Here is a 24,304-nt window from a genome sequence, read left to right as displayed (position 1 = left end):
CATTTGTATGTTTTCTTTTGTACACTTCCTGTGAGCTTTCTTCAAGGTTTTGCTTTTGCTGTTTTCTAAAACACAGTCATAGTGAGAGCTCCTGTCAGCTTCCGTCTCTGATAAGAGAAGCAAAACTATCTCAGCTGAAGTTACATCAGACGTGTTACATCAGCTGTAAACTTTCAGATATTCCCACAAGATTTATCCAGAAAAGTGAACGGAGCCACAAGATGTTAACGACACGTCTGAACAAAACATCGGAATATAAATACTGCCGTGAAAAAATGACCAGATAAACTACAACAGCACCTTTAAACATTTTTAATACTGTATCATGTTTTGATTATATGCATATACTTAAAAATACAAGTATTTATTAATTTAATGATCGATTTATTACATAGCTCGTTGGTTTAACTACAAGAGAGTTACAACAAGGACATGTTGTGATACCGTGTGTTCCCATTGTACCTCATTACCTTAATATTGTACCTTAATATTAAAAAGAGTACAGAAGACTTTATTTACAAAGTTAAATTAGACTGATGGTGAAGCTATAGGAGACCATTGCTCCTGTGCCACAAATCAATAAATAGAAAGATTAAAAAAAAAGAAGCATTAGCATTTTCTGTCAATATCAATTATCTGTCAAACAAAGACTTGCATAATTATTTCAACCTCATATTCCCATGAATGTGTATGTTAGCTATATTTATTATTTTTTATTGTATATTATGAAGTGGAGAGTGCAACATTAGCATGAAGGGACCCTAACTGACAAACACAGAGGACACTGTACAGTAGACGTCTTTTGACTAATTTTTGTGATCAGAGTTAATCAAAATGTAACAAAGCATTTCATGTGCTCATTACTGAAGAAATTACATTCACTAATACCTGAAAATTAAATTACAAGAAATAAATCTATGGAAAAATAAATGTCTTCCGTGGCCTGAAAGGTGTTGTAATGTCAGGATAACTGGTTTCATATATGTCCATTGGTCTCACTGGAGATGTTACTGGCAGTAGAAGGTGAGAACGTTTTCCTGGTTTCCTCTGACCAGAAGGACTGGAGGTCTCAGATCACGAGACAAGAAGTCGAGCCACGCTAGGTAGAGCGTGCTGGGACACACTCCTCTCCTCCCCACTGGCATGGTGCTGTCAGGAAACACAGCAAACAGCTGATTTTCACCCAGTAACAATGAGCTTGAAACATTCTCAGGTGAAAGCTTCACAACACCTGTAAACTCAGCACTTGCCATCATTTATTAAATAAAAGCAGAAAAACTACTCACGTTATAATGAGAGCGGCCTCTCTAGAGTAATCCAGCAGTACCTCATTTAGACGGATCTGGCGAAGAGACTGAATTCCACAGGAAAAAAAAACAAAACGTTCAAACTAAGATGGGATGCGCGAGGAAAGAAGAAATGTTTTGGCTTGGTTTAAACATATTTGATTAGTTTGTGTCTGACCTTGGCCTTGTTCTTCTCGAAATCCTGGTCCGTGATCATCCAGGGCTCCTGATGTTGGCTTGCACATCCAGAATCTAAGTCCGGCTTAGAATTTGTATCCACCCTGAAGCGACTGACCATCTTCTCAAACTGATGGACACTGAAGCACGCAGAGACAGAGTTTGGAGTTATTCCATCTCAAATCATCGTGGGCCTTCTGTTCAACTGTCTGGTTTTAAATTTTAGCTTCACATATCATACTGTACTTTTCAAGACATCTTTTTTTTTTTTTTTTAAGTCTTTCAAATTCATTTTTCATTTAAATAAATCAGCTTATTATTATTAAATAAATAAATAAATAAATAAATAAATAAATAAATAAAATAAAACTTTATATCTCCCTCTATATGCTCAAACTCTGAACCAAAAAAAATTCTGTTCAAATCTGAGACGCCCGAGCAGAAAATGTAAAACGAATTGCTGATTAGTTTTAGAAGAAAAAACTCCTAAATTCAGCTAAATTGAATATTTTTTATTTTTCTAGATGCAGCAGCTTATAGAATAAGTGAAATCTTAAAACAGTTATCTAAAGATTTTTCTGAAATACTGTGTTCAAATATATTCTTTGTCATAAGCAACAATCTCTAAAGTCAGCATGGTGCCAAAAGCTGCAGTTCGTCTAATGGCCACTAGAGGCCGCTTTCTAAAGTGAGTCAGTCCTCATAGACTCCCGGCTCTTCACAACAGCTGTTTGGTGGGGATATTATAAAAGATTAAAGTTAGTGATTTGGCTAATTTACTTCATGTACCACAAAAAACAAACAAACAAAAAAAAACCCTAAAATAAAATAAAAAAACAAAAACTGAGTGATCAGGATTCTTATGTTAGCTGACAGCAGCTGTTTTGGCTCACATTCCCAAACATCCATCCTTCATTCTCGTCTTCAAGCTTACTTCATCTGCTGAGGAGGCTGGTTGATTTCAGGAAGGACTTCGACACTATGGAAACCAAGACGGAACTTCTTGATGAGCTCCAACACCCTGGAAAGAGAACGTGAGGCTGGAGTGAGCACATGTCTAACAGCGTGCAGTCTGTGTCTGCCAGAATGCAGGATGTCAGACCATATACTGCATTTCCCCGTTTCATGGGAAAACAAAGTAAGTCTTTCTGATGGAATATAGACCGATGATGATGCAAGATTGTTCAATTTTACGGTGAAAATAGCAAAACTTGGCTGTCAGTAAGATTATTTTATATTACTGACCTATTAAAAAAACAAACTACAGTTTGACTCTAAAGTGCTGCGTTCCTGAGATGATTTGGGCATTTGGAAAAACTCCAAGAGAAGAAAGAAACTTTTTGAAGCGGTCTACACTGTAGACATGTGCATGATACTTACTCCTGCTTCTGCTCGTCCTTTTTCTCTGCGTCTCCTCCCACAAACACTCGGACCTTACACTTGGCCCAGCGCTTTCTGCGGGTCAGCAGGTAAGGCAGCAGCAGGGTCAGACCTGGATACACACACACACACACACACACACACACACACACACACACACACACACACACACACACACACACACACACACACACACACACACACACGCGCACGAGGAGTAAATGTCTGTGGACATTCTTGAATTAAGACATAAAGCAGGCGACTAATGGAGATGTACTCGGACCTCCATCATCAGACAGCCAGTACACGTCGATGGTCTTCCTTCCCTGTTTTTTCTGAAACTGTGTACTATGCTGAGGCTCGGGCTCGATGGAGACAGAAGCTGCAAACAGACAACGTGTTTTATAGAATTGAAATGACACCATAGAGGGTCTTTGGGTATTCTGTGTGTCTGTGATATTATCATGCATTTACATACATGTGGGGCTTGTCTGAACGCAGGAAGGAACAGAGATGCTGTTGATGCTCTCTGGTCCACCGTCAAAACTTGGATTAACTGAAACAAAAACAAGAAATTTCTTTGCACATTAATTTATTTGCAGGCAGCTACTTAAAAGATGATGGATAAATGTGGACTGCACATCCTAGCACGCCTCTTGTTGATGCCAAGAGCAAAGTGCCATGGGAACGTAGCAGTGGCTGCAGCATTCCCGGGTTCATTGATGTGCAGCCTGCTGTAATATGCATGCAGGCTCTCACCGTGTGACTGAGATGGACTGGAGACCTCCAATCCCTCTCTCATCCTCAGCACGCACACACCAAACTGCAGGTCGAACGCATCACTGAAAGCGACATTTAAATGAATGACCATGTGCATCAACACACACTCGAACCCTTTAGCTGGCCGGATGGCCTTTTATGGAATTGAGGTTCAGTTTTTAAACAATAAATATTTGATATTGCAAAAATAATACTCTGTTAGCAATACTTTATCAGCGGTATTGGTCATAAAAGTTTTCTGGCTTACCGCATTACTCCTATGTAGTTGTGAGCAGCCTGAGGTGTGTCACTCCGCCAGTCTTTCTTGAAACCCATGATGAGAACATTTGGCTTCACACGGCCCAAACCTGCCCCCTGGTGGACAGTCAGAACACCAGCAGGTGAGGATTCACAGGTGTGCTTTTCACACCTCAGTCACTACAAAAGGGCAGCACTGGCATTGTGGGTGGGCCTTGCCCCTCAGCCCAATTCTGCTGATACATCTCAACTATAAATTACAGTATTTCACCCCTGACCTGTAGCAACATGTTAACCCCAGATTGCAGATCTGCAGCCACCACTCCTCTGTAGAACGACCCGGCCTTCCTTTTGTTGAGCCAGTTCAGGTGACTGTCGCTCATGGCCTTCTCCAGTACTGAAGGAGAGGGATCATCCTGCGAAACACGGGGAGGAAGGGAGAAAGATTTCATCACTCCGCTTTCAAACAATTAATCATTGTTCCGATTATTGTTTGGATTTATTGTGCGATCAGTGGGAGAACTCACAGTTAACACATTTCCACACAACATAAGACTGAGATCTTTTGTGAAACAGCTGACGAGGTCCACCAGGGCGGGACGACTGCTGGGAGGGCCCGTTAGCACCAAACACTGGGGCCTGAAAGTGTTGGAGTTAGATACGGAGCCGTTTACTCTTCATGTCTCTTGTATTTTGTTTTTTCTCTTCCTGGAAAATCACTAAATAAACTTCTATCAGTCCTACTCTGCTTTTTGTATCTTGGTGCATAAGCTAGACTTTACCATTTATTTTTGAGGGGCATGTCCTTGGTGACCAAGGTCATTGCAGTCCTGAAAAAAGTCACTAGACTTCATGTCTTCATGAATCCAGTAGAAGTTAAAATAAGCATCAATCGTTCCAGAAACATTGGTTCAATCTTAGAACGTAAAAGTAAAAAAAGCTTTGCTTTAAACGTGTTCTTCCTCCCCACCGTTGCCATAATGTCATTATGAGGTTAGTGAAAATAACTGAAGTGTTGATAAAGTCATTCAAAACAAACTTTAAACTACTGCATTTCAACCGTGGATCCAACTTTAGTAATAGTATAAAAAATGGTAACACTGTTGCAAACTGAATGAAAAAAAAAGAATCCCCTGGACTAAAGAGGAAACTTAACTTAATTTAGGATCTCCAAAAACACTCATCCAACCTTCAAATTTTGATAATAATAATAATAATAATAATAATAATAATAATACGTTTGATTTGAAAGCACCTTTCAGAACACTCAAGGACACTGTACACAGCAGAATAATAAAAGCAACATAAAAACAAGCAGTTTAAACAATCATAAAAGACATAAAACAAATTGAAAATAGCAGAGTGGAGAGGTTATGTGGGATAAGCTATTTTGAACAAGTGAGTTTTGAGTTGGGACTTAAAGAGAGAGAAGGAAGAGATATTTCTTAAATCAGGAGGTCGGGAATTCCAGAGTCGAGGAGCAGAGGAGCTCCCCATGGTGGCAATACCGGGAGAGGGGACAGAGAGAGAAAGAGAAGAAGATGTCAGATTTAAAAGTGAGTTCATCAAGTGTGAGCTAATAGTGGATCTTCAGCTGTTTGGGGTGTATACCTCACAAGAGAAAGAGACACTGGAGAGGCTCACCTGTAGTTCTTGACGTGGTCCTCTACGCTGTTGAGGCCTGCACACCTGCTCAGAGCCATGTTGTAGGAGCTCGCCTGCACTGATGAGCCCCAGTTCACATCTAAATGCAGCAGAGAGGGAGTGAAGCAGCAGCATGGCTTTGTTTTTACACACGTGTGTGTGAGAGTTTGTGTGTGTTTACCTGGCTTCTTGTAGAGTGTGTATGCCAACAGAATAAAGACGACGCCAAAAGCAATAAGGGCCGCCCACCACGTCAGCAGGAACATGATCACCACGGAGCATATGGCGCCCAGCAGCGACAGCCACTTACTGTAGAACCTGAAGGACGGACGCCAACCTGCACACACACAGACAGTTAGCATATATTCATATTTTAACTTGAGATGATGATTCATTCTTATATACAATGATCTTTTTAAAAAATTTAAAGTCAGCTCTGCCATGTCTGAGCTGGTTACCTGGTGAGTTGGTGATGGATGCGTGGAAGCAGCTGAAGTTGATCAAAGAGTAGGAGCAGAGGAAGAAGTTGGAGATGATGGGCGCGATGGTGTTCAGCTCAGCTGGTGATGCAATAAAAGAGAAGAGGATTTGTCTGTGTTCTGTGATGGCTTCACATGAAAAAAGCTTTTAATGTGAAGCCGCAAGGAAAAAGCTTGATAGCATAATTAATAACTTAATACAGTTTTGATTTGGCATTAACAGATATCAGCAGTAAGATAAGCTTAAGTACTTGGCTGCCTTTGGGCTTCATAGAGCGTATGCCATCACAAATATCAAAACTGTTTGATTTCATGTACCATTTGGTAACTTGGCTGACTCTTTACAAAGCAAACGTTCCTATTGAAACATCTTACTGGATCTTTATGGCGCTCTGTAAAGCTACAGGACAGTCATTTAATGTGCAAAACGGTTCTTTTTAAACGTTCTCTCTGCAAAGAGCTGGTTTATTAAATGTTATTGAAATGCATTTAAAGAAATGACATGAATTTGACTAAAGGGATTAAAGATTTTAACTGATCTTATGGTTATTATGATTTTATTAGATAAATTATATTTAATATGATTATGTGAAATAACATGTATTTCTAAACAGTTTTGAACCATTTTTTTTTCTTAAATTAGATGAAAACAGCAGAAATGTTTGTAAATTAGGAAACTCTTTCTCAGCAGCTACCCATCATTGGTAGTCTCTGCTGTTTGGGTTTGAAATGTCACTCACATACTGACATTTAAAACCCCAACAGCAGGGACTACTAATGATGAAAGATGGACACACTGTTCCCAATGCAGAAGTGCCTTGAAACTGCATTCTTTCTAACTGCCAGCAGGGGGAGACTCATCCAGTTTGTCAAAAGCATTTTGATTGTTGCATCTATGATTCCGTTATTGCCCTCTGAACCTGTCGGGTATGCCTCTAACTCATCTTATTTGAAAGATATTACACAACTCGGACTCTTTCAAAGTCTCACCGATGAGGATGAAGCAAGCAGCGATGATATATGTGAGAAGGTATCCTCTGATCGGTTCATTGTTCTTGCCATAACCTTTGCCAAAGAAGCCAATGAGAGGGTAGAGTTGATCCTTACACAGACACTGTGAGGGGGGGAAAGGTTAGAATAAGAAACACATTAATACAAGAAAGAAGACACTCAGGGACTTTCATCGTTAAAGCTGAGTTTGCTTTAACGATGGAGTAAGAAACAAGAAAATGTAATATTTGGTCTGACATGTTCTCCCTGTGTCTAAACAATATTCCTGCAGATATCCCAGATTCCTCTCATACTCTAAATATAAGTGAGTTTACTGCCTGTATCTACGGATGTGAGACTTCATCTCTTTAAGCCACATTAAAGCAAACACTCTGTAAAAACATTTAAAGAGTCACAAGAAATATCTGATGGTTGTAAACCTCCGTGAAGACTGACTGTGCGTGTACCTGGAAGACTTTGGGAGCAGACACCAGGCAGGCCAAAGCTGATGACAACGTGGCTCCAAATATCCCAGCTGTGATGAGAGGGCCGAAGGCTGACACCATGCTCATCGACTGCAGACAGAAATACGCTCACTCAGTACACTCAGAGGGCAGAAACATCTTTGTGTTTACAAGGTGACCTGCTGTGGCTGCTTAATAGAGCGGGAGTGTGACCGTGCAGTGACAGTAAGGGGAAATTACAGAAAAGTAGTAAAAGTGTGTAAACGGGATCACCTTAGTCAGGGTAAATGGTAAATGGCCTGTATTTGTATAGCGCCTTACTAGTCCCTAAGGACCCCAAAGCGCTTTACACATCCAGTCATCCACCCATTCACACACTGGTGATGGCAGCTACATTGTAGCCACAGCTGACAGAGGCGAGGCTGCCGGACACTGGCGCCACTGGGCCCTCTGACCACCACCAGTAGGCAACAGGTGAAGTGTGTCTTGAAGGACACACCGACTGAGACTGTCCAAGCCGGGGCTCGAACCTGCAACCTTCCGATTACAAGACAAACTCCCAACTCTTGAGCCACGATCGCCCCATAGGTAGGACAGGGTAGAGCAGACTAGAAGTTTCCATGATGACCAGGAAGAAAATGCAGCACTGACTTTTATTTCCTGTGTGTGTGTGTGTGTGTGTGTGTGTGTGTGTGTGTTGACCTGATAGTAGTTGTGAATACCATAGACGCACGTCTTGTTGTTGATGCACTCTGTGAAGTCCCAGCCATACTGGCAAGCTGTACCAACACAATCCTCGACTGTTGATGAGGGAGACAGCGTGTCGTTCAAAACGCCAGACGCATCCCGCACCACGCAGGATCCTGGGAGGACACAAAGACAAATTTAAGGGTTGCTTTTTTTGGTCTCCTACAGGAGGAAAACTGTGCGATCAGGGAGCTGTTGCATAAAACAACAATTATTGGGATACTATGCACATAGAGCCGTGTGTGTGTGTTATGATAAAGTGTGGTGGAAACTGCTGCTCTGGCAGAAACTGCAATAAAAGTGGTTTGGATACTTTGCAGGTGCAAAATGCAGTTACAAGACTTGCTTGTAAGCTTATTTCATATAAATAAAATAAAATAGAGCTTTTTCCAGAGGCATGCAGTACCAATGGTAGCAGAGATGATGAGGTAGGATACTGTGGTCCAGAAAATAGCCAGCAGCGTCCCTCGGGGGATGGCCACTGCTGGATTCTGAGGAGGAGACGACAAAGGCTTTTAAAAACATGAACATACGTAAATTGAATTTAAAGCTGTGTGTGTGTGCATGAAGCCGACTGGCTTATCTGTATATTATTCCCACTATTAAAAAAAAGAAGCATTTGTATAACATGCCTTCAGATCTCCGGAGATGTTCGCTCCTGCCAGGATGCCCGTGGCAGAGGGGAAGAAAATGGAGAACATGCCGAAGAAGCTGCCCCCTGGCCCTCGCCAGTCAGGTACAAAATTTGCAGCAAAGATATTTGCTGTTAAAGGGAAGAGAGTGAGTTTACAGGAGAGCTCGGCGATAAACTACCGTAAACTGCACGACAGGCTCACTGCATAGTCACCTTTGTAGCTAAAGAAACCTTTGGATTGTTTCTCAGGTGAAGCAGGAATGATTGTTCCAACAATGTAACTGGCAAATGAGACCATGATGACTATGAAGAAGAGAACCTGTGCCTGTGGGAGGAAGAATAGGCTGTAAGCATGCAGATGCACACACTGTAAACAAAAGATGGACAAAGTCACATCGTTATGCATCGATTATGTATCCAGGTTGAACTAAAAAGCTCTTCTTGAAATAAACTGATACGACCCATAAATGCCTCAACATTTGCATTTTCAGTTTCTGCAGTTTTTTGATTTTAATTTTTAATTTTATTTAGATTATTTATTGAGCCAGAAATGAAGGTGGTGGAGATGGAAACATGGAAAGCTTGGTTAGCAACCATAAACACACCCATACATGAATAAAAAAAATGCAGAAAAAAGGCCATTAAAATGCGACAATTTCACCGACGCAAACTTCTCAGCTAATGGAGGCGAGACCCAGGAGCTAAGCCTGCCTGTGCCAGCACACCTTTCAGTTAAGAACACCACACTGCTGAGTTATAAAAATCTGAAGCTGCTTTTGCACCAGGCTGGAAACATGTTAATTTTATTGCTGAAGTGTGGCTCAGTCTTTCATCATTGGCGGCTGTGACTTGGTGTCTTGCTTGCCGGGTTTATCACAAAGACTAGCGTCAACATGCTAACTAGGAAGAGGGCGAGTCCTCTGCTAGTATGTGAAAGAGTGAGATGGCTTCAAAAAGAGTTCATGTTGCATTAATGATTTTTCCAAATACCGGACTGGTTAGTGACTGGCTTCATAATCTGAATACAAAATTAGCAAATATTCTATTCATTTAAATCCAAACCACTATGGCAGCTTATCATAGTGTCACATACAACTGGTTAAGCTAACCTTTGACTCCCAGGCCATGCCAGCCATTGAGATGCCCAGCAGACATGTCACCGTGATGATGCCGATGATGCGGATGTCGTTAGTTCGATCCACCATGACGGCTCCATTTTCCTGATGGCACACAAAGACATTTCACGCGTAAAGACAATGAACAGACATTATTTACTGTATTTTATAAAAGCGCACGTGTAAAACGGCATGCTACTCACACGCATGAGGTCAGTAACAGTCTCAGCAAAGCCCACGGTGTGCATCGCCACAGCTACAGCATTCGCAAAGGCAAAGATGAGACCGATTGACCCGCCGAGCTCTGGACCGAGGCTGCGACTGATCAGAAAGTACGTCCCGCCTGCAGATGAGAGGGTAGATTAAAAAGTGAGCATTGTGTGTGGAATCAGCAGCATTAAAAGTAAACAGCTAGGCTGTTGCATGTGGCAGTGAACAAATCCAACCTCCTTTGACTTTGCCATTGGTGGCGATGGCTGAGGTCGAGAGACCAGTGATCCCAGTTATAGTCGAGGACAGCAGGATGATGACCCAGGTCATCCCTGATGAGAACAGGGAAACACACCGTGAGTGTGAGGGATACTCACCGTCTGGGAAACATGTGCCGTGGATAAAGGATGCTGTCGTTGGACATACCTATGCCAGCCTGAGCAGTGATCCAAGGCAGCCTCAGGTACAAGATCACCCCCCATATGTTCAACATGCAGCGGATCTGAGAACAGATGCAACACTGAGTAAAGCCTGCTGGTGTCTGTTTAAGTATCATCAACGGCATCACTGTGGAGGCTCAGTAAAAGTCCTGTTTCTGTCCAAGCCTACATGCACGATGAAAGTGAGCTTGTAGAAAGTGCATCAAATATGAAATCGTCATCAATCTACTTTGGGTTTTGGCCTCATTTGGTTTTGGAAGAAACTTAAAGTTTCACACGGGTAATATTTTTAACTTCCTTTAACAATAAGTCGTTGACTGTACTCTGTAACCCTTTAATGCCTCAGGGAGTCAAAAACAAGCAAACATGTTCAGAAACAATTTCACATTTTCACAGCTTCACGTGCAAAAACAGGCGACAGTTAAATTACATTAGTCTCAGATTTTAATCTTTTCTAATTCCTTGTTTAAGTTGAATTAAGTTTCAGGAAACACAAGACGAATGCTGCTTTAGAGGCCTTCAACGTTAAGTCTAAGAAAAATATCTTTTAACTTTACATATCTGGAGATTCAAGATTGCCCCAAGTTCAAAAACAGCAGCAGAAAAATCGCCTCCCATCGGTCAAAGCCTCCACCTACCATGACCCCCTGCACCCATCCGAAGCGCGTGGGTTCAGATGGCGGCTCCTTTTGCTCATCCTCATCTTCCTCAGAGCTGTCCTTCCCTCCTGCCTCCGCCTGTCCACCTGTTGTCTCTTCATACATGGGAGGTCTGGAGTCATCCTGCTCAAGACACAAAACCAAACTCAGTTCTTCTCTCTTAGGTTTCGTAATTAAATAAATAAGAGATCCCTCACCTCAGAGCCGGCGTGCAGCTGGAACAGAGACGGCCTGAACTGCCTCCGTCGGCCCCACACCTCCGTGTTGGCATAGAAGTCGTAGTGCGGCGGGGCATCCAGAGTCTCGTAGCCAGTTAAATCAACAGATACGCGAGATGCGACACTGCTGCCATCCCCATCACACGTGTAGTAATCGGACTTAAAGCCTCTTGATGTGGCTTTACCATTAGCCACGGGCGCAGGGAGATTGGCTCTGTAGGCAGCCAGGCGAATGCCATCATTGGCTCCTTGTAACTCCATTCAGAACAGCAGAATTATCTTTTTAAAAATGTCTGTGACCACGAGTCTAGTGAAGAAAGGGAGCCGATGTTGAGCGTCCTATCCCAGCGTCTGAGTCAGTGAAGGTGCAGGAGCCATGCTGTAGTTCAAGATGAATGAGGGGTTGGTTTTATATTTGACCTTAACTATGCAGGAAGAGCCTGAAGCCGTGGTAGAGGGCTAGTTCAGTGAACAATTAAACAACTTATTACACAACCTATTAAGCCTGACACGGACAATTTCACATGACAGGGTCAACCCCTTTTGGACTGAGCAGGGCCAGTTAACACACGGTTCCATTTTTATGGAGTCACATGCGCAACGCCCTTCAACACTTCAAAGTTTTCCAAAAGCTCAAATAATGGAGGAGTTACCAGAAGTGGGGGATTTTATAGCCTGTGTGTACTTCTTATTGCTCAGTTTCGAGAAGTTGGTAATCTCCTGAGGGGACTTTTGGTTAAGATGTAAAACAGCATCATTACAGACAAACACGCACCTGCAGCGTGTTTGACAGTTAAATCAGTCAACAGAGCATGAAAGAGTTTGAAATTATCATGACTTTTCCAGTCGCATTTCAGTTTCACTTGTGTTTCTCTGCATCAAACCAATATGGTGTTAATTATACCCTAAAAATCAAGACAAATATCTAATGTCTGAAAATTTAAATTTAGAAGAAAAAAAAATCGACTGGATATTTTGTTTAATATCTTGGCTAAAAGACAGAGTTACAGACAACATGCATCACTGTGAAAGTTCTTCTTGGCGACGCTACACAGCACCACAAACGTGTATCACCCAAAATGGGAAGGGGGGGTCAGGAGGGCACTGGCCACCACCCAAATACTGGGCCTCCCAGTGGCTCCCCCTGGCAAGACTGCCCCATGTTGGCAATAATTTTAGTAAACGTGAGCAGAAGACCGAGGAAGACACCCTACAATGAGCTGAAACATTTACTTATTCATTCCTGCATATAGAATTGTCGTCATTCACACTGTGCCACTTTGTCGGCCCCTCACAATTTCCCGTCGCCACCCCCTCCCCTCCGTTGTTCTGTTTTTGGTGTACCACCCCAATATTTTCAGGTGCCTCGATATGGCCACCCCTATGAATACGTTCTGGAAGAACGTCATTGTTCCCCCACAGTAACAAATGCCAACCTCACTGTTTAAAAGTCACAGGCTCTCCATACAAGCTATGATTAATGCAAACTTTCACAGAGATTTGTGTCATATTTACTACTGCATGATGCATGACAACTAAAAATGATCTTCAAATATTTAGTTTGTTGTGTGAGATCCTTTAACCTCCTAGGACCTGGCGTCCACATATGTGGACATCACATGTTGGGTTAAACATACACCCAACACTGTGACAAAATATAACTTTTAGTCTACTGTAAACCTAGAACTTAACCAACCCGTCCTCAGAAACAACAGTATCAACACTTCATTGATGTATTCTTTTCCTACTCTGCATCATGTTGGGAATAAACCAGATTAACTCACACTACATGCATTCATGGAAAGATACAAACAGTTGTTAATCTGACAGATTTAACTTGTCGCATCTCTTCACGCTGCTTTGTCACAGTATAACACCGTCACTCAGCTTCCTCAGACGTTCTTGTCATATTCGAGCTGCAGAGCACCTGAAACATTTATTTTGCTCACAGGACTAATTCTGTCTTTTTTCTGACCACCGTAACACAGAATCCGACATGAAATACAAACTTATTTTACTGTTCGTAAGTTTTGGGCTGTAAGAGTAACTTTGGTGACATCACTGTGATGTCACCTGGTTATTTTTCCAGAATTAAACTTCTTAGTTTTTGCCTGCAGCTGAACAGTGCTGTTACGACACCTTGATAACAAAGAAAAGACCCATTTCCACTTAAAGGTGGAGGCTCATTACTCTGAATTACTTCTTCCTTTTTAAAACAGTTAAATAATTAAGCTGGGCTGTGTGTTTGGCAGCTGCAGCTCTGCAGTTTAAATAACTGACCTTGAAGCAGAAAAACAAACAGAGACACCCAGCAGGTTTTAAAGCTCTGGGTTTATCCGTTTCCTCTTATATAAATCTGAGATAACTGCAGTGTCCTTCAGTGTTCAGGTAAAATGTAACTAAGCCCCACATGTTGTTTAAATCTGTACCGTCTACTTAATTAACCTTCATTTTGTCATTTACAACAATGCTATTGGATTTTGCATTTTAAGCTCTGCCATGCTTCCCATAGATCAGGTATAACCAAACTCATTTTACACTGTGAGGCAACCGAGTAAAATTAAATATGTAAAATAAAAGTTCTGCTAGTTCATTGTCCAGCCTGTTCTTGTAACTGGTAAATGGTTCTTATATAGAGTTTTTCCCACTGCGAGCACCCAGAGTGCTTTACACAACTTGCCTCATTCACCCAGTCAGACAAACACTTTCTATGCTTTTTCATGGTAAGAGCCATCTTTAATTACAGAATATGAAGTTCTCATTAATTCACAAAAAGTCTTTTAATTTCCAAACAAAAATGAAAAACAAAAATTATTACATTTATGTGATCGACAGTGGGAAAAGCAACTTTGTTTGGCGAAATATATATATATATATCTCAATAGGAAAAACTACAAAACTATGGCCATATTTGAGCTTTTGGCAGGGTAACTGTGGGCCCCAGGACTTATGTTTGACACCCCCGGCATAGACGGCACCAAGGTAAACTGGACAGATAAACATGACTCTGTTTTTTGTTCTGCCCTCATCGACATTTCGATGTAGTTGATCATTGTTATGTTTTATCATCTGATTCCTTACTGAGGGAACAAAACCATCGCTTCCTCTAATGATGACCTCATCAGGAAATAGTTACATTGATTCCACTGAGGAAAACCCACAACTGTAATGAATTTCAAACGCGATACTGCAGCAACTGGCGGGGGGCACAGTGGATCATCTTCCTCAGTCTCATCCTATCCCAGCATCCTCCTCTGTAACGTCAACATGCACGTCCTCCTTCGCTACGTCTGGAAGCATTTATCTGGTATATTCACTCTCCCTCGGCTGCACATGTGCAAACCATTTCTGACCATTCGGACTCCGAGCTTCCCTCTGAGGACTCATTTCTAATTCTGTTCATTCCCAATGAACATCTTAACTTCTCAGAGCCGCTGTCAGCTTAAAAACCTTTCCTTTTACTCTCACTGCTCTGAGTCCATCACAAAACACCCCTGACACTCGTCTTCACCCATGTCGCCCTGCCTGCTCTATCCTCTTCTCTCTGCTCCGTCTGTTGTTTTGGAAGTGTGACTCCAGGCATTTAAAGTCCTCCCCCCCCCTGCTCCTTCCAGCTTCAATGTTACACCGGTTTCCTCCCATTCGTGCCCGATGTGTTCTTTACACTGGCAAACTGTACAAGTACTCAGACTAGTTATTTTCAATGGAAAATTTATATGGTTTGGTGATATGTAAATATGATATTCATGTCCTCAACTCTTGAACCCAGTGAAAAAGTAAAGACCTTTAATAATCTACAGTCAGCCAATTTTAAAAGGGCAATTAAAATGTGTGTGAATGGGTGGTGATTTTCCAGCACACTAAGCATCAGTAACCTCACTTCAAGAGCTACGTTGGAGTCCTTCTCTTCCTCCTCTCCCTCTCGATGTACTTGCTCCTTCAACTACTCCAGTGAGTTCTCATCGTTGAATACAATAGACTACACATTTGTGAAGAGTCTTTTGAGATTTGACAAAGACCCTGAACTGTTTTCACTGCAGCTAATAAAAAAAAAAAAACTAAACGGGTACCTCAACACTGTACCCCGCTGTGATAAAAATACTGGGTACGAGCAGATTATTGGTTTCAAAAACGCAAAGTTACCAACTTGCAATTAGAAGGGAAAAAGTAAACTATTTGAGAGTAAAAAAAACTTTAATCAGTGCAAATGCCAACCTCCTTCAGCTCATCTGTTAAGAAGCCAATTCAAGCAACAGCAGTGGGGGTCTGCCACAGTGCAGTATCCTTGCACGACCCTCCATAATTCTCCAGGTTTTAACAGCCGAATATGTTGAACACTTGTTTGTTCATTTGACTGTGATGATGTCACTGAGCCTCAGCACATTTTGAACAGATTACTGTGGTGATATTCCAAACACAAGACCAAAGCTTTCCACTAATAGTTTAGCCAAGAGCTTTAATACAGAGATTTAAATTTGAAGACAGAAAATGATGGTCTTATGTTTACCAGCAGGTAAAACATTTAACATTAGTCTCAGTTGTAAGCTACAGAAGGCAACTGCTCTGGGGATCCCGGCTCATGGAGGCAATGTGCAAAGTTTGCAGTGGCAGTGGGAAAGACCCGAGCTCCCACGGAGGCCCCACCTGATTCCCACTACGAGTATCACACATGATTCTCTTTAGACAAAGCTAAAGACAACAAAAGCCACTCCATGAAAGTGGAGAGTTATTCTTCTGGGAGTGTGAAAAAAAGACAGTGGTGAGTAAAGCAAATAAAGGTTAAATATAACTAAATGCTGCTTGGTTAACCTCATCTGCGGAGGAGACATTTGAATAACAACTTCAGCCAGTACCACAATATTTCTCTCTTTCGCTTTAACATTTTATATTTGTTAATTTAGCTAGCAGAGCAGTCTAGTGTGTCCAACTCTGACCGAGACATGACATGATTTGTCTTTACATTGTTTAAAAACACACTGGTGTTTGAATATTTCTTAGATAATAACACGGGTAGAAGGGCCGCTCAGGGCCCCACCAGACTCACCAGTGGTGGAATAATGGGAATCTAGACCGACTCATTATTTATGCTAACAATTAAAAAATGCCAGTGGTGAGCAGATAACTTCATAAACCAGTTTTGCATTAGGGGGAAACAAAAAAGAAGGTTTAGGGATATATTGTGGGGGGAAAAGCCTCGAAGAGCTTAGATTTGGAGACTAATTTTTTTTCTTTTCATACAAAGGGTAAGATCCACCATTCAGTGACTTTTAGAAAAACTAAAAGCAAGAAATGTTTCACAGTTGGCCAGTATATAACCATGAAATGTGATGAGGATTGCTTTACACTCAATACAATTATAGAGACCAAAAAGGATGAGTGACTAGTTTTCTATCGATAGTGAACATCGTTTATTTTCAATCAGTGCCACTCTTCCACAAGTGGTTAACCCACAGGTCAGACTACAAGATGGTGACCTAAGGGTTATAAACCATGGTAACAATCACGTAACTGACTATGTTCCCAATCACACCATTTACAGCTCTGTTGGATCTGTTGGTAATTAAAGTTTGAGCTAATGCAGGAACTAAAACACACACAAAAAAAACAAAAAAACAGCAAGAAACAACACAAGACGTTCCTCTACCTTTAACTAAAAATGCTGTATGGTGATAGACCAGCCAGACTGCTTCTCTCTGGCCTGTAGACTGCGACTTCAACCATGGAAACCCTGAGGTTTCCAGATGTGCCTCCTTCACCTCATCTTAGATTAATGTTCTAGTAGTGATGCAGTGCCAAGTGCAACAACTTGTCAGCGTTTTAATCTCAAACCTCCAACAAAAACATGAAAACAGCCTCTTTGCACCTCTGCATTTATACAGTTTGAAGAAACTATAGGTCACTGTGCTCGGCTGCAGCTCGGTGAAATACCATGACATCCTGGAGGCTTTTTGCTGTGAAGCTGCAGGGCACAAGATTAGACTAAAAATCAGTGCACCCGGCCACACAAACATGGAAAGCTGCGCTCTGCAAGAGCTAAATCTATACTTCATGTTTTTTGTATGGATTAAACAAAAGCAAAAAGACTTCAGTCAGCTTAACAGGTTGAAGTAGCTAGATATTTCTAACCTTTGCTCTGACACCTGCTTTCAGTTTGTAGTGCACAGACATGACTGTCACTGTTTCGCCTTGAGAGCAGCCAATCAAAAGACTTAAACAGGATGGAGCATGGGCACTTTCAAATGAGTAGACAGTAGATTAACATCTCTTCAGTTCAAGTGCATAACTGTAAGACAAGAGAGTCAGACATTATACCAGTTTTCACTGATGTATTCAAATCATAAGAATGTAATGACTCACCTAAACCTCAGGTACTTTTTGCTTCCAATTGAACTGACAAGGCTGTTATCAAAGTGTTGTTAGGTAGGATGAAAATGGTTCCAGATTGTTTGGGTTGGTATCCTGGTTGTTACTGGAGATGAAATCAGAAGGGCTGGTGGCTGGATATGAAAAAAGAAGTCTTAGAAGCAAAGGGATGACCTGTGAACTCTGATAGTGTTTGACAATTGCAGACTTAAAACCTTGAGCCTGAACTTGTTAAACATAAGCAAGTTCGTTATGACCATCACTTCCAGCCACATCAAAAAGTTTTGGGTAGTCGCTTTTCCTGTTGAGTTTGTTTCTGGCAGAGTCCTGTCTTTGGACTCTCATTTGGCTTGAAGACATCGTTGACCTGTCCTGAAAATATGGCCAACTGTCGTAAGATTGCATTTTGGCATGAACCGGCTCATAATTCTGACGTGCGGCTGCAGAGTTAAAGGCAGGCCGTTCTGATCCAAAGTGGGTTGAAGTTGACCGCGAGTTCAAGTAAAATGGCTCATAAGCCTGTTGAGCTTGTGAATGTCCAATAGCAGCATAGTTTAAGGCAGGCCAGTCTGAGGTTGACCGATCTGAGCTTGATTGTGGTTTAATATGAAACGGCTCATAAGTTTGCTGCTGTGGTGCTGCGAAGTTCAGGAAAGGCTTTGCAGAATCAGCTATGGTTGAACTAGATTGTGGTTTAATTGGATATGGCTCATAAGTTTGCTGTTGTGTTGTTCCAAAGTAAGGTCGCTCTGATTCAGCTGGGGTTGAACTTTGTAGTTTAATGTGAAATGGCTCATAGGTCTCTTGCTGTGGTGCTGCAAAACTTAGGAAAGGCCTTGCTGATGCAATGAGGTTTGAATTCGATTGTGGTTTAATGGGATGTTGCTCACGAGTCTGTGTTGTTCCAAAGTTCACAAAAGGCCGTTCTGTTCCAATATGCTTTGAACTTTGTGGTTTAACACCAACTGGCTCATGAATGTTTTGCTGGGGTGATGCAAAACGTAAAGGCCTCACTGGTTCCACCAGGGTTGAACTGGACTGTAGTTTGATGGGATATGGCTTATAAAGCTTCTCCTGTGCTTCTGTACCAGCAGAGTTTAAGAAGGGTTGCCTTAATCCAATTATGGCAAAGTTCGATTGCGGTTTAACTAGATATGGCCCATAACTCTGGTGTTGTGTTGTTCCAAAGTTCACAAAAGGCCGTTCTGTTCCAATCTGGTTTGAACTTGGAGGTTTAACACGAACGGGCTCATGAATGTGATGCTGTGGTGATGCAAAACGTAAAGGCCTCGCTGGTTCAATCAGGGTCGAGCTTGACTGTAGTTTGATGGGATATGGCTCATAAGGTTTCTCCTGTGCTTCTGTACCAGCAGAGTTTAAGAAGGGTTCCCTTAATCCAATCATGGCAGAGTTTGATTGCGGTTTAATAGGATATGGCTTATAACCGTCATGTTGCGTTGTTCCAAAGTTTAGGAAAGGCTGTTCTAATTCAGTCATGGTTGAACTTGGAGGTTTAACACGAACTGGCTTATAAGTCTGCTGCTGTGTTGTTCCAAAGCTTAAGAGAGGCCTTGTTGACCCAGCCAGAGATGAACTTGGCTTAATATGAACTGGCTCACGAGTCTCTTGCTGGGGTGTTGCAAAACTTACAAAAGGTCTTCCTGATCCAAATAAAGTTGAACTTGATTGTGGTTTCATGGGAAAATGCTGCTCCTGTGTTTCTGTATGGCCCATACCAGCAGAGTTTAAGGAGGGTTGCCTTGATTCAGTCATGGCTGAAATGGGTTTTTCTGGGTTTAAAGAATCAGGAGTCTCTGGTTTGTGTTGATTTGCCAAGTGGACAAAATGGCTATTGGTTGGGGTGTTGAGAGATTGAGAGACAGATGAAGAGGAAACAGATGAGCTGACCTGAAAGCCTGGTTTGGAGACAGCAGGCGCATCATTTCCACCATCATGTTTTTTATTAGAAGAATTCTTTCCATCATTTCTTATCAGGAAATCAAGAAAGGGAATCTTCAGATTGAATTCATAGCTTTTGGGTTTGGGTGACAGATATTTCTTCTGTGGTGGAGGCTTGGGTAGAACAGTCTCCTTTGGCCATTTGGTGGCAACATTAGATCGTGGCTGCAAGGGGTTTGCAGGCTTGAGGTTTGAGGCTTTTTGGTACACTATGGGATGGTTTTGTTTACAGATATGGAAAGGGGCCGTCATTAAACGTCCCTGCTTTTCCAATGTTTTGTCCTGGGCACTGATGTAGTAGAAAGGATGACAGTTCTCATAGTTGTAGACTTCTTCCTCTCCTTCACTTTGCCACACTCTCGGTTGCACAAAACTTCTGGCTATGAAAGCAAACAGGTGAAGGTTAATTTACAAATTACATTGTAAAATTTGGACATTTAGACTATATTTTCCAAACCAACACCTCTGGAACCTCAACAACATATTTCTGCAGGAATCTATCATAAGAGCATAATTCATTTGATCTATTTAGCTTCATAATTGGTGATTAGCAGCACAGAAACAGTTTGCTAATGCACCGAGCTACATTACTGCTTTTTCAAATGAGGTTTCTCTGGGAGGAACAAGAACAAAGCAGAGATGTGCCATAAAGAATAAACAGGCCTGACAGTTGGCTTAAACAAGGTTCTTGTTTAGTTCCCTGTGCGACATTTTAAGCAGCATAACATGAAGCACAGGACAACTCATATTTAATAGTGTGGAGCATTTAGACCCTGTAACTCCATAACATTAAAATACTGCAGATATACTCTGCACAGTCCTGTTTCAATGTACATGGTCTTGAAACAGGACTGTGAATAAACCTTACTTTTAATTAATTTTTTTTTTTTTTTTTTTTTTTTTTTACTTACACTGGTATTTAACTGACAATATTTAATCATTTATTAGATTCAGATTGTAAAAATTACATTTCAGGACTGAAGAAGAGTGCCACCTCGAGTCCCCTTTATAGATACTCCATTTGCTGTATAGCAAAACAATATTGCAATATAGGAATGTGGATTTTTGTATTAGTTCCCTCTCTTTCCTGTCAGTCAGTGACTTAATTATCAACATATTGCTTTATTCTGCCACACAGAAATGCGGTTACATCGGGAAAGTTGTTAATTTATATTACTCAACCCCCAACTTTCTGTCTGAATCCATGAAGGCGGAGGGGAATGGCAGCAATCCTCCATGCCATGGACCCAGACAGTTTTAATTTGAAAGGCTAACTTAACCTGTTCCTAATCAGAAAACTACATCAAGATACAAACAAAAGCAAATGCACAGTTTGCTTAAAGCACCACCCTGACTTGCCAGTGCTGTGTATCAGATCGTAGGCCTAGTGTTTGGTCTTACTTTAATTAGGGGAGCTGTTAAATTGTTGCTAATGGATCAATTCTTAACATCACGCGTGTGAGGCAGGGTTAGACTTGCAGGACTCTTCAGTTATAGTAACACAGGTATTTTAACAAGAAGAGTTTTAGCCCCATTTCCAAACAGCAGGAGGTGAGTCAGGCTTACCTCTTGGAAAAGCTGAGGAGTAGTTCACCTCACTCAACAAACAGACCAGCAATAATCTGTTAAACAGTTACAAATACACAGTCAAGGTAGACTCAAGTAAATAAAATGAACCTAATAAAACCCATTTGGTTTCATATTTAATGCGTTACCTTGTAATTAGGAAGCCAGCAGCCATGACTGCTGCACTCGCTGTGTCCTCACAGCTACGAGCGCTGAGCTGGACTGTGCAGTACAGCTGCCCTGTCAGGCGTGGATCCAGAAAGCCCAACTTCCAGCTCCTCCAACCAAACACCCACGAGACTCAAAGTCGAGCGTCCAAGCCACGCTGCTGTCTGTGTGTCTTTTCTATCTTCCTAATGAAAAGCTGGGCTGAAGCAAACTCTGCCTCACACAGGTGCGATCACTTGATGTGATTGGCCTGGCTGAGACATTAGAATGATTGAATCTATGCCCCAGAGGGGATGTGGACAATAAGAACACATTTGATTTCAGCTTCTACAGTACAGTTTTATGCACTTATACACATTTTCACATGAAATAAAACACTAATAATAAAGGTCTTGCATTGAGCTCAAGCACCAACATAAAATAAATTTGTCACATTAAAGGCAAATTTATCAGAGGTATGAAATATGTTTTTTATGTTAAAAAAGCATACAAAAAAAGACTTGAGATACTTTAAGATTAAATAGCTGAATTGTTCTTGGGGTGAGGCAACACTACATGACTGAATGTGCTGTTTAGCCTTCAACCACAAGCACAAACTGAAGCTAATTTACCTGGTCAACGACACACTACAAGAACCTGCAAGTATCACCACAACCAGATTTGGCTGTGGAAATTCATGAACAGCTGAAGGAGGATGAGTCGGTCTGTCATCTGTGGCCAAGCCAGGAAATAAAAAAACATGTAAAGGCTCCAACATACACACAGTGAACTTGGGTGCTTTTATTTTGACGTTACTGAGAAAATCATGAGAGAAATAAATGAACACTGAACAGAAAACGGTAAAGGGACAGAACACATTATTTACAGTGTGCATTAATCAGCTTGACATTTTTGCATACAGCTCTAAAAGCTTTCAAGCTATGTTCAAAAGGTTGATGAAAGATGAATAAAATTTTAATATCCGATTCAAACTCTAGAGTAGACTGTTTTTTTGTACAGAGGAGGGAGAGTGGATACACTGACAAAGGATGTCAAAAATAGAGCTGCCAGGCAATAAAGAGGAAGACCTCAAAGAAGATTCATGGATGTAATGAAGGAGGACAAGCAGAGAGTGGAGTGAAAGAGGACGACTCTGGGATAGGAGGAGGCAGACGATCCACTCTGGCTAAAGAATAAGATGCACTGGGATTTAACCCAGTGAGGTGTAAGTGAGCTCAAGTTCACACAGACTCACCAAAATGTGATAACAGAAAATGTTTATTTTTTTAAAAAAAAGCAGCTTCACCCGATCTGATGATTTTCTTTGTGTGGTTGGTGTGAAAAACAAACAAACCCCCACCATGGACACAGCTGCAGGAATGTAAACCTGACCTACAAATCAGCCAAGCATAAAACAGGCATCTAACACACAGTGTTTATCTACACAACAGACAACTTTAAAAATAAAAGAAACTCCAACGATAGCCATAAAATTTTATTTTTCACCAATAATGGAACTCCCAAAGAGCTGTTTGCTGAAAATGTGGCATCTCTCATGGCATGCAGTGGCGGTACATCTAGTTATGAAAAATTATATTTGTCCATATCCAAGGGATGACTTGAAGTAAGGCTATGTCCACATGTACACGGGTATTTTTGACAACGCAGATTTTTCTGTGCATTTGCACCTTTCGTCCACACGTAAAACTGAAAACAGATTTTTTAAAAACTCCTGCCAGGGTGGAGAATTTCAAATACTCAGTTTTTGCGTTTACGTGTGGATGAGGAAAACTGATGTTTAGTCACGGAACGTCAAAGGTGTGCGCTTTGTTTGACGTGACGCTGTGCGCCATGTTATTGTTTACATGAGATGAATTTCTACAAAGACAAAATACTGTTGCTGTTAATCTGACTATCTGCAGTTCTTACACACAGATACTGTCCGTCCGTTTAGAAAGACAGAGGCATCAGATGGAACTTCGGACGTGGCCTCTACATTCCATACAGCTGCTCCCACAATCCTAACGTGGTTTTGAATAAATTTACTTTTTATTGTTCATTCCTAGTTGCAAGTCTACACCAACCAAAATACTTTAACATTTGAAATGCTGAAGGCATTTGAAAAGTAACAAATTTGTCTGCCTTTCCAAGAAAACAAAACCTTTTTGGAAGTACTTTAGTCCAGCGGTCCCCAACCTTTTTTGCGCCATGGACCGGTTTATGCCAGACAATATTTTCACAGACCGGCCTTTAAGGTGTCGCGGATAAATACAACAAAATAAAAACTAGTACCGGTACCGAAAAAAAGATTTATTCATAACACATGTGAAAAGACCCAGGAAAACCGAGTTAACGATAAAACCCCTGAAAACCAGACATTTCACACCTGAGCCTCAACTCTTGCGGCCCGGTACCAAACGACTCACGGACCGTCTGGTCCGAGGCCCGGGGGTTGGGGACCGCTGCTTTAGTCTTTCCGTCCCAGGCTTCTGATTTGCCAACATTTCATTTTTAGCGTTTACTTTTTTTTTTTTTAAAAACGAAAAATCTCCATTTTACCAGTTTTACCCGCGCACAAGTGTGGGGATCCTCAAGTTCTTGCCAGTTCTAGGCCAATCAGCATTTTGTCCATTGCCTCTAACAGGGCTGAAACTGGTACCTGACCAGACTACCACTTACAGTTTTGCGCTACATCCAGTCACTTTAATTTTCAAGTGTGATTTGGAGGAAAATGAAAGGTTCTTGAATGATATGCTAGTAGTGGTGTGGCAGGCGTTAAAAGCACGAGAGCCTGCAGCATTAGGTTTCA

At 41.5% G+C, this 24,304-nt stretch overlaps 2 protein-coding genes across 4 annotated transcripts; both read right to left on the bottom strand.

Moving 5' to 3' along the window:
- Positions 1-305: 305 nt before the first annotated feature.
- slc12a3 (solute carrier family 12 member 3) lies at positions 306-11,880 on the bottom strand. Its single transcript, XM_084936574.1, has 26 exons — positions 11,440-11,880; positions 11,222-11,365; positions 10,570-10,645; positions 10,380-10,475; positions 10,137-10,276; positions 9,928-10,038; positions 9,032-9,143; positions 8,817-8,947; positions 8,591-8,675; positions 8,140-8,300; positions 7,441-7,548; positions 6,974-7,097; positions 5,963-6,064; positions 5,686-5,841; positions 5,505-5,604; positions 4,388-4,499; positions 4,139-4,276; positions 3,871-3,977; positions 3,603-3,685; positions 3,322-3,399; positions 3,127-3,225; positions 2,844-2,955; positions 2,398-2,484; positions 1,465-1,603; positions 1,287-1,354; positions 306-1,149 (listed from the first exon to the last, which is right to left on the bottom strand). The coding sequence occupies exons 1-26, from the start codon at positions 11,719-11,721 to the stop codon at positions 1,008-1,010; spliced, it is 3,093 nt and encodes a 1,030-aa protein (XP_084792700.1). The 5' UTR covers positions 11,722-11,880; the 3' UTR covers positions 306-1,007.
- A 3,892-nt stretch (positions 11,881-15,772) lies between these two features.
- On the bottom strand, positions 15,773-21,699 carry LOC146384584 (uncharacterized). 3 transcript variants are annotated; one of them, XM_084936573.1, is made up of 5 exons: positions 21,498-21,699; positions 21,349-21,404; positions 18,039-20,162; positions 17,818-17,957; positions 15,773-17,743 (listed from the first exon to the last, which is right to left on the bottom strand). In XM_084936573.1, exons 1-3 carry the CDS (start codon positions 21,521-21,523, stop codon positions 18,055-18,057), a joined length of 2,190 nt encoding a protein of 729 aa, XP_084792699.1. In that variant the 5' UTR covers positions 21,524-21,699; the 3' UTR covers positions 15,773-17,743; positions 17,818-17,957; positions 18,039-18,054. The 3 variants fall into 3 exon arrangements, with proteins under 3 accessions (XP_084792699.1, XP_084792698.1, XP_084792697.1); XM_084936572.1 differs by having other exon boundaries at positions 15,774-17,419; positions 17,587-17,743; positions 17,818-20,162; XM_084936571.1 differs by having other exon boundaries at positions 15,774-17,743; positions 17,818-20,162.
- Between the last annotated feature and the right edge of the window lie 2,605 nt (positions 21,700-24,304).

The sequence above is a fragment of the Perissodus microlepis genome, chromosome 7 (genome assembly GCF_051167445.1).
Source record: "Perissodus microlepis isolate ML-2025 ecotype Zambia chromosome 7, ASM5116744v1, whole genome shotgun sequence".
NCBI lineage: Eukaryota > Metazoa > Chordata > Actinopteri > Cichliformes > Cichlidae > Perissodus > Perissodus microlepis.
The sequence above is the reverse complement of the archived record's forward strand: the minus strand, read 5'-3'. Positions and strand labels throughout refer to the sequence as shown.